Here is a 10298-nt window from a genome sequence, read left to right on the forward strand (position 1 = left end):
CGTTACTCGATATCGCGTACCATTTTATCTAAAGAGCCAAAGGCGGTCGTCGCGCAATGGCACGTTGAATTTTTTGACGCTTAATTGTTCGTCGTTACGTATCAAGAAGGAAATTTGCACGAGTAAAAAGAAAATCTTAATTATTTGCGATTTATCTACATTATTAATCATGTAACTGTACAAGCGATACAAATGAGAGAACTAAGTTTGCAAACCATCTTTTTAAAACATTCATTTATCTTAAATGTTGTTTGTATTGTAAAGCATTGATTACTTGAATCATTTTCGTAAATACTAAAAAAAATAAATGTTCTTCAAGTGTGAATAATAAATTACCATATAAATTGAGACAAATAAAAAATAGATATATAAAAGATATTGCACTTATGAATGGTAAACATTTTCTAATTATAAAAATTGACGGTTAAAAAACTTAGAAAAATTTATTGGAATGTGAAATTATTTCTCGATTAAATCCACGAAATTCCATAGCTCGTTAAAAGAGATTGCTTTCTCGTGACTTTATGGATATTTCCCTAAAATACTAGCAGCATTCTGAACAATTATTCCCAGTGAGTTTTAGGGGCGGGCTAGAACACTAATAGGACATTAAATAAAAATATTCATTGGTGGCCGAAATGCTCGAGTATCGCACGCTTTACTGTTTTATAGAGCTTAATTATCGGAGAAACAGAGCGTTACGTCGAGATATTTATTTTATAACTCATTTATTAAAAGGCAATAGACTTCTTTCTTTTTCAGCTTGAAAATTTAACTATTCCGGTGATTTCGATTTTAATTCGTACAATGTTATGTTAAGCGATTAAACAATTTACATATAATTCTAATAATTATAAAAGATAGATCGAATCCCGGATATTAAAATAAGAATGGTATTTAAATTTTTAGAAGATCTTTAGATATACAGATTTAATCTCATCGCGATTAACTGTTCCTTATCGATAAATACATAATATTCGATAATCTATGCATTTGTGCAACATTTTTACACATCGCAATAGGCCAAGAAATTTATGACCTTATTTCGACATCTGCTGAATGGTGTTAACTTTCGACTTATGCAAAAACTTAGCATGTGATAGTTGTAGTAATAGAGCCGCGTGCTTCAAAAGAGCAGGCAGGTTAACGGAAAAGACTCCTTCAAACAGGCGTTTCGAAAATCGTTCCGATTAGTATGCATCTTGCCGTATCGCGCGATACGCCTTAATGCGCGAGGCACTCAAACTCTCTTCCTCTTTCCTGCTATCGGAAAAAAAGGAAAGAATCAAGAGTATGAGAACCAGGCACGATTATTCGCTGTCGGCATTTCGCATCCGGCCATCCGATAGGACCCTAAAAAATCGGTAAAGTCATCTGATATTTTCGGCCGTGATTGCAATTATTAACACGTATTACTATATGTATATCGCCAGTCTCTCTTAAGATTCTCACTTAAACTTGTCTAATTATATCATAATTGACATATGATGCAAGTAGAATAATTAGATGTGTCTAACGTAATTGAGTGATTGATGTCAGATAATTTTCGCGTTACACGGATGACTTAACTAGATCGTAGCATTATTTACACTGAGGATAGAAGCTTTTTCATTTAAAGATGCGGGAAGTCGTACAACAGTTGTAAGATACGAGTGATCAAATAAATTTTCGAATTGTATTTGGTTTGCAGCAGCACATGTGATCGTAACTGTATACCGGTCCACCTGCTCGTTGACTTATGGTATTCGATAATCCTCTGAGAGAACGGACGGCATAAAGGCACGCTTTGGATGTCAGATGATGTTAGATTATTGTTGAAGTTCTCGTTGCATTCGCAACTAAGCGGATGCAGTAATAGTCACAATTGTGAATGCGCACATGCTCTTTTCGATCGCTCTTCACCTGCTTCAATGATTTAAATGATTACGCAATAGTGCTGCAAATGGATTATTTAACGATGGAAGATCGTCTTCCAATTGTCTTGAAGTAAAATACAATTTGTAACGCATGATTTACCTAATTTTTTTTTTGGGGGGGGGGGAAATATACGAGTATGTATAGTAATAGTTCGTTTTTATGAAAATGATCAAAGTAATTGATATAACATTTAAGATAAACGAATTCTTTAAAAAGACGATTTAATAATTTAAGTTGCTTGATTTGTATCACTTGTTTCCGCGTATGATATGATTTTCTAATATTAACAGAAAAAATTTTTATAAGAAAAAAAGAATGAATAGGTATTATATAAAAAAAACCTTAGTTTTATAATATATTTATATATTATCGTAAATGATCATTGCGTATAAATAAAAATAATTAGATATGAATGCAATCGAAAGATAGTAACGGACATAACTGTTAACGTTACTAAAAGTTACATCAGTAAAAGAAATATCTAAGTTTTATTAACGACATAATTATTTAAATAACAGTTTAGTTATAGCCATCAGCGCGATTATTGATAGTATTTGCCCCCGTTTAATCTTCATAAATTACTCGAATGATGGTGGTAATTACATACAGTGTTGTTAGCCACAAAATAAAATAAAAATTAATTAATTGTCGGAAATATTAGAATTATCAGTTAGTGACAAATTGAAAAAAATTAAGCTTTTTTATGTTACATTAAAATAAAAAAAAAAAAAAAAAACAATTTATGTAAATATAACGACAGTTCTAATTTGAAGCGACAGATGGTCTAATAATAGTCTGGTGACCAGTAATTATATTCCGTAATAGGTTTTTATCGTGCCAAATTATCTTCCGAATCATCTTGGCGAGTGACTACAGTTCGTTGAGGAACGAACCAAGTGCTCGTGCGTTGCGCAAGCTTTAGGATATGGTATAGTGGAGAGGAGAGACGGTAGAATATCAGCACACACACGGGAAAGGCAACCCTTCGAGCGCGGCCAGTGCGCCACGGCAGGAAGGAAACGCGAAATAAATATAGCGCGGCGCAGAGAGCGCGCGGAGAGCGGCGAGCTTGGGAGCGGCGTGGGCGACGGGGAGGGTTCGCGCCGGGGACTGGAACTGGACGGCAGTCCGGCCAGAAAGATACATATTTTTAAATATTTTAGTCACGGTCCGCAATCGCCTCGTCACGCAGCCTTGCCACCTACTGCCTGCTATACCCATTACGTACCTACTACTTACCAGGTACGTGCCTGGGCATCGCCGCGGGTACGCCGCGCGTTTCTGGCTTCCTCGTAACCCGTTGCGGTTCTCTCTCTCTCTCTCTCTCTCCGTCTCTCTATCTATCTCTTTCTCTCTTTTCCTCTAGACCCTTTGTGACTATCCGGTGTGTAGGTAACTATGGCGCACAACACGCGAGCTCTCTGTTCGCCGGCCGAGCGTGTGCGTGCGTTCCGCGTGTATATCGCCGTATCGCGCGACTCCACGTTCACGCGAGAGCTTTTACTGGTCGAAACGCTTCGGCTGCGCCGGGAAATGTAACCGCCGCAACCGTCTCTCTACCGCTGTCGCAATGTCCTCGATGGCTGACGTTGAAGATGGAGAATAGCCATTAGCGTTTGCCTTTTCAAACTGTTATGGATACTGGTTGCTTTTGGAAAGAGATGGAGCTTGAAGCGGTGAATTATTATAGAACAATCGATTGAAAATATCTATCATCTCTTTTATTTAATGATATTGGTTTTTTCATTGAAAGCTTGTTGAGATGTAATAAATATTTCTTTTATTCGTAATTTGATTTAAAAATATTATTTGCTATTTTTATTATTTAAATTTTCGATATAGAATAATTTATTAGTATTACTAGAGATTTTACATAAATATATGTATATGTAAAAACTATTATATTGTTATAAATACAATATTTTGGATTATTTTTATAGTATGGGAAAAAAAAATCAAATGTACTATTGCGAAATTGATGTCTTTATATTGACTGTTTTTATCTCAGCCTTAAATAATCTTATAATAATGTGCACCAATTATTATGGACAGCGGTCTCGTGCATTATTCATCACGCGCGTACATATTGCATGCTCTTTTATCTATTACTTTTCAATTATCATAACAAGACAATGCTGCGTGTTATTATTAGCTCGATATCTCGAACGATATTTTGGCAACGTTATTTAAAGCGTTATTTAAAGCTTTGTTTGTTTTTGAAACAATCTGCTTTTGTACCGTACATGTTACATTCCGTACTTGTTTTTTAGTAGAACACCGGATGTTCTCGAGTTGTCATCTTCACCGGACATTGTGTCCGTAAGGCATGGTAACACGATTCTTTTGTCTCTCCACTTTGTTGAATGCTATTCTTGTGCGCAACTTTTTTTCGCAGGTTTTCTTTTTATAGATATAACATTGTAGCATTTTATTTTCTTAATGTAAATATATTCAAATTTACATTCTTTAAATCGACTCTGAATACGATTCGATAAACTGCAATAGAAAAGCGTTAACGTTGATAAATTAAATGTGCGAGACAAATATCGATTTTTGTGCCAGACATTTGTTAAATTAATTAATTCCAATTTGCGAAGGCAAACAAAATAATTTTGCACGAACGTTAATGCAACTTGAGAGAGTTCCGAGATCTCAGCGAGCTTAGCGAAGCTCAGCGCGAAAGATCAAGCGACGAGGAAAAGGTTTTCACGGGTGGAAAGTGAAAATCCTCGCTAAGGTGGAAGCGGATTCGTCCTTAAGTACGCGGGATCTCGCGCGGATTCAAGAAGCACGGCGACTAGAAAGAGCGGTGGCCTGACACGAATTTAACGAGTAGATGCGTCATTAAGGGGGTGTTGGATATACAGGGCCGTAAGCCGAACGGGGATGGGGTGCGAGAGGGTTGCGGGAGGGGTGGTACGGGAGCAAGCTGCGGTGGAAATGAAGGCGCACCGTCCCTGGAAAAATGCGAGCCTCCGTCTCCCCGCATACATTTCCATACATCAACCTATCTAGCTACAGTTGGTGCGAGCGCGACAGCGTCCTCTCGGCGACGCGAACGAGCGAGACGCGGCGAGTGAAGGAGAGTCTGTGGATAAGGGGACCAACGGAATAAATCCAACTAATTAGACGAGAAAAACCGCGGATTAATTACCCGTCGCCTTTGCCTCTTCCTACCGGCCGTCTCTTCACCATCCTTCTTCCGAGCTCTTGCATCCTTCCGGTTGGCCGAGCGCGGTAAACAATTTTTCATTCCGCGTTTGGCGTCGCGTTTTGCGTCTCATCCCTCTAGTCTCGTATGTCGATTATTGCGCTCGTTGTATCAAGTTTCTGATGCTGTACGAGTAGGAATTATCTAATTAATTGTATTTAAATGTAAACTCTTTATAATTTTTTAAAGAATTTAAAGAAAATATTATTTCGATTTCCAATCTTTTTTTCACAATCAATCAGTTTTGTTTAAGAATCGTTCCCCTTGTGGATATTTTTTGTAAAATGCTGATCTGCCGAATAAAAGGCTCGCTTCGCGCTCTCTCGCAAGGCAAATACCGGAACGAAAGCAAAAGTAGGAGGATGACAGAGGCGCGAGGCTTACCGGGGAGTCTTTATAGCGGCGTCTACAGTTGTATATGCACTTACATACACAGACGTACACATACCCTCGTGCGAACAGCTATGGAAGCTTTCTAGCAACGTGGAGTGTTTGCGAGTCGTTCGAAAGCTCTCGGCTTCGAGCGAGTCCGCGCTAGGGGATGGTGGTGGAAACGGAAGGATAGAAGGCTGAAATGCAGATTTCGTGCGACTCTCGAGTCTCGAAAGCACCTCACCCTCCCCTGCTCGCACTCTCACGCCTTCAGCTCTTCCCGCGCTCATCCTTACCACCCTTACTACTACGATTCACCTTTTCCCTATCCTCGATCTTTGGCATCCAGCGTTTCTCATCTTCTCGGCATTCGTGTCTTCGTGCCTCTTACCGCGGTCCTGCCACTCGTCTCCCGTGTGCCCGACTCTTCGATTTACTTAGCGCTTAGACTCACTCTAGGGCTTCTATAGTATCGCCGAAAGAGATATCCGTTAGTGACCGACTGCTTGGGTACTTTACTGAACACGCTTGACATTTCAATCTCTTATAATCGGTATTATATATTTAGTATACATATTTCTCGAAAACTTAATTTAAATTAATGTAATGTTTTATAATTTTATACGTATTAATTTTTTTATACATTGTTTTCTATTTTAAATTTGCATTACGCTTATAAACATTTCTATTACTATGTTCTGATATAATTAAAATTTTATCATACGTTTCGACTTCATAAATTTTACGAAGGAGACGTTAAAATACGAGTACCTTTCCACTTTCGCGAGATTGTCTTAGGCGACATAAATTCACCCCGAGATTTCTGTCAAACTATGCCGGAGAACAGAGCCTGGCGCATCCCGCGCGTTCTCCCGGATATATCTGAGAGTCTAATAATTCATTTTATGGAAATATCACCGACCGGGAAAGCCCGGTCAGAGGACACGACGCGATCGGTGCCGAGACGCTCGGTGGCGAAGGGGAAGAGAGGCAGCATATTTTCTCCGAAATTTAACGTGGCCGATTTCGAGCCAATAAATCAAACTGACCGGTCCCGGGGATAGATCTTCATATCGAAATTCCTTAGCATATAGAGTGCAAGCTTGCGTAACCCCTCGGACTTGGTCCGTCGGAGTTACTTTGGATCGGGGGAGACGTTAGTCGCCCCGTCTGCTTCCTCAGCAAGTATCCTTCACGACTCGCGGAGATGATGGTCCACCGAAGCCTGGCTCGCTATTTTATGAGACGGGTTTTCTGTATGGAGATGGCTGGCAGCGGCGACGGCGACTGGTTGACTGAATAAAAATTACGGAATATGTTGCATATAAAGTAAGTGAAAAACAGACCGAGATGATGAATTACCGCGGGAACAAGAGGGGGTGGCGAAGATAACGCCCAACGCCATCGATCACGAGCCATGGCCAGCAATGACGCGACCTCTTTTCTCCTCACCTCTGACTGCCGCCTCTTCTCTTCGTGTCGCGGATGAGATTATCGTCTACTTCCTCCTCACCGGATCTCTCGCCCGATACACAGAGGCTCTATCAATTTCTTACTTCCTCCCTAGAAGCTAACACGCCGCGGGTTCAAATGACGCACGGTTAAACAAAGAGTTCCTCGGCGTTATTAATGGAAGTCTCGCTTGAAGCGTCTTCGGCATTGTTTGTCTCGCTCTTATCATTTGTATATTTCGAAAATATCAAGAAAGAAATTAATTTTAAGATTAATAAACTTTCAGTACATATTTTTTTCTTCTAAAATACAGCAATATTTATATGATGTCACAGTGATTTTTATCGGACATCATCGTTGGAAAATTATTATTATTATAAATATTGCTGTATTTTAAAAGAAAAAAATATATACTAAAAGTTTATTAATCTTAAAATTAATTTACATAAATCAATTTACATAAATTGATAAGACAAATATTATTAATAAATTAATTTCGTAAGCGAATCGTGACTGGTTTAGTGTTTCGCAATAGATCATTAAGAGTCTATAATATTTCACGTATTCGGCTTAATTTTTATGGTGGTGTCCAAAGCATGTGTACGAGCCGGGTGTCTCGGCAGTATCAGATAGGTCTGTCGTTTCGGCCTTTTTCCGGTGATAGTCGTTTGGCGATGCTCGACGACGATGACGGCGTGACGGTTACAGTCACAGTCCTGCCCTCATCTTTCTCTCTCTCTCTCTCTCTCTCTCTCTTTCTCTCCGTGTCACCCTCGGCAAACCACCCCGTCGCGGCGTGTAAGAGCATCTGACGCGATCCCAGCAGGCCTCTGGGCTCTTTAGATCGTATCACGGAGGTCACGGTGCTTATACGCTGGCCGCTAACATTTTTTTAAGAACCGACGATAGCGTCTACCAGACACGGCTAGTGCGCCTACCGATACGATATAGCTCAACAACGACTACGACCACACAACGACGACGATGACCGGTAGATAGATAATACGTAAGAGTAAGAACATGAGCGTGGATGCGCGTTTATCATGTGAGAGAGATAGAAGCGGAGATAGAGAGAGAAGCCGCATGAACAAGCGCGTGGGTACTTGTTACTTACGCCTGCTATGGAGAATGGCACCTGTCGCGCAAGGTGTGCTACCAAACTTCTTTCTTCTTCTTTACGATAATCCGCCGTGGAAAAGAAACGGATAATTATATGTCGACGATATATCGAGAAAAATCGTTTTCGAGCTAAATTTTGTGTCGGCCACCGCGACGAAGCCGTTTAATTGAAAAAAAGAAGTTTGAAATCTCGACGAAAATTGACACATTTTAAAACTGTTGAAAATCTAATAATTTTTTCACACATTCATTATCAATGAATTTATAGATACAATCTACTGCTGACATCTTTAAGCTTAAAGTATTCGATTGATCCCCAAGGAATAAAGTTTGCGTTAAAAAAGTTCGATAATGCGACTCTTAATGAGGTTCAGATTTTTGTTTTTCGCCGACGTTGAAACGTCTATAGGATATGTTTACACGAAAGGAAAGGTGGATATCGACCCTTGTCCGGCTGCGTCCGCGTGAAAGTGTAAGTTTGGCCTACGCGGGCCCAGTGCAGGTGAATGTTTGCCGCATACGCGCGCGCGGAGCAGGTGGACCAACGATCTTCGGGGCCAGCACGAACCGACACGGCTGACCTCGGATATGGAAGCGGCAGTCGATGAGATGCAGACGAGACTTCTTGCAGCTGCACCTTACAGTCCCACGTATGCGCGCGGCTCTGTATACAAAGACCAATCGGGCGTAACGTCAACACGGGATGATTAACAGTCGAGTCTTGTAAAAAAAAATCAATTATTCCTCGGTGTTGAACGTTTCGGAAAAATACCAATATTGTGTACTTGGAGATTTTCAGCTTCGATATCTTTCTTCGTATTTAAATGATTTTTATAATCTTACATTAAATATCGTAAATTAAATCTTTCAAATGTAGTAAAAATTGATGCAACATCAGAATAAATGCACCAAAGGATAATGACATTTGTTATTTTTATATAACTAAATATTTCACTATTTTTTTTAACACAAAATTATTCGCATGGATCATGAGTCACAGATTATGAAATATTTCTTGCCTTGTTCTCAATTTATTATCGAACGATGTCGCAAGTGGATGCAGAATAAATTCGCGGTGAGAAAGCTCACACATTTGGCCGTGTTATCGCGAGGTCGAGACCTAGAATACGACCTCAGGATAAAGCTCCTGCGAGCTTTCCCGAGATCCCTGCATTACCACGTGGGTATCCGCGCCCACGAAAAGAGAGAGGGTGGAGGAGGGTGCGGGAGGGTTTGGCACCGAGGATACGAACCCCGGGTGGCAAGTAGATCCCTGCAACGGGTGGGCTCGCGGACCAAAGTTTCTTCCTCGCTACCGAGCTTTCGCGCGGTAAAGCGCGGCGCTTCGCATCTCGGCAACTTCCGGCAGCTGGCCTCTCTACAGGCTTTTCCCGGAACTATAGTTCCGGTGAGAACTGCAGGCGTTCGTATCGCGACGTGCCGCAAGGGCGATCTCCTCTTTATCGGCGTCCTCGAGAGCGCGTCTTCTCGACACCCTCGCCGTTTTTTTTTTTTCTTTTTCTCCCTCGGCACAGGTAGACGAGAGAACCTAAGACGGACAGAGAGGGCGGTAAGGGAGGAGACGAAGAAGTCGTCGACCGGGCGTCGTCATAAGGAGATATCGCGCGAGATACGCGGACGCGCTGTCACGGCTGGCGCACCGCGTGGTCTAACGCAGCGGCAACGTGTGCCGCTGTCATACCAATTAATCGCCGGGAGATTCTTATCGCCATGGGATGTTTTCAGTCACTTCAGCTCTCTTTCTCCCTGCCTCCGTTCGCCTCCTCCCTTCCCGAGGTCGCTCTATCGCGCTCATCCGTGCAGATCGCGCCGTCTGTATACGCACGCTTTCCGGTCTTAATTTATGAAAATCGCAAAACGCACGGCTGTCTTTGAACGAGCTCTTTGAGAAAACTATGGCTGCAGTATTAGCGACGAAAGTTCTTTCAAAAGCTCGTGCGCGCAGAGCAAGTTTGCCGCTCGATAGCTCGCGGATCGATTTGATGTCATAACCACGTCCGCTGCCGTGACGTGACGATGGCTTCGCTAAGCGATATACTGTGGGTGACTTTAGTAAGAAATATCGCTTTCATATTTAACAGAGTTTTACTGTGAGAACTTTGTTACTTCGCAGTCCGATAAGGAAAATTATGCAATGGAAAGACGAAAGAATTAAATGGAAGAATGATAATTATAAATTCTTCCCGAAGATAAAATAATTATATCC

The 10298-nt window shown here is 41.1% G+C and overlaps 1 protein-coding gene and 1 long non-coding RNA gene across 24 annotated transcripts in view; one reads left to right on the plus strand and one right to left on the minus strand.

Annotated features, from left to right (window-relative positions):
• LOC140675369 (uncharacterized) overlaps positions 1–10298 on the plus strand; it is a 104758-nt gene that overhangs the window by 94167 nt on the left and 293 nt on the right. The gene's annotated exons all lie outside the window — the stretch shown is intronic.
• The window catches only part of LOC140675363 (uncharacterized), a 202060-nt gene that overhangs the window by 86040 nt on the left and 105722 nt on the right, over positions 1–10298 (minus strand). For 2 of the 23 annotated variants that reach the window (XR_012048377.1, XM_072909740.1), the window contains one exon: positions 3246–5253. The exons of 18 other annotated variants lie outside the window; for them this stretch is intronic. Coding sequence is in view for 2 of the 5 variants with exons in the window: in XM_072909740.1 (XP_072765841.1) it covers positions 5223–5253 (31 nt within the window). In the remaining 3 variants the exon portion in view is untranslated. 3 more of the 23 variants (XR_012048378.1, XM_072909738.1, XR_012048380.1) reach the window with 2 other exon arrangements.

The sequence above is a fragment of the Anoplolepis gracilipes genome, chromosome 17 (genome assembly GCF_047496725.1).
Source record: "Anoplolepis gracilipes chromosome 17, ASM4749672v1, whole genome shotgun sequence".
Lineage (NCBI taxonomy): Eukaryota > Metazoa > Arthropoda > Insecta > Hymenoptera > Formicidae > Anoplolepis > Anoplolepis gracilipes.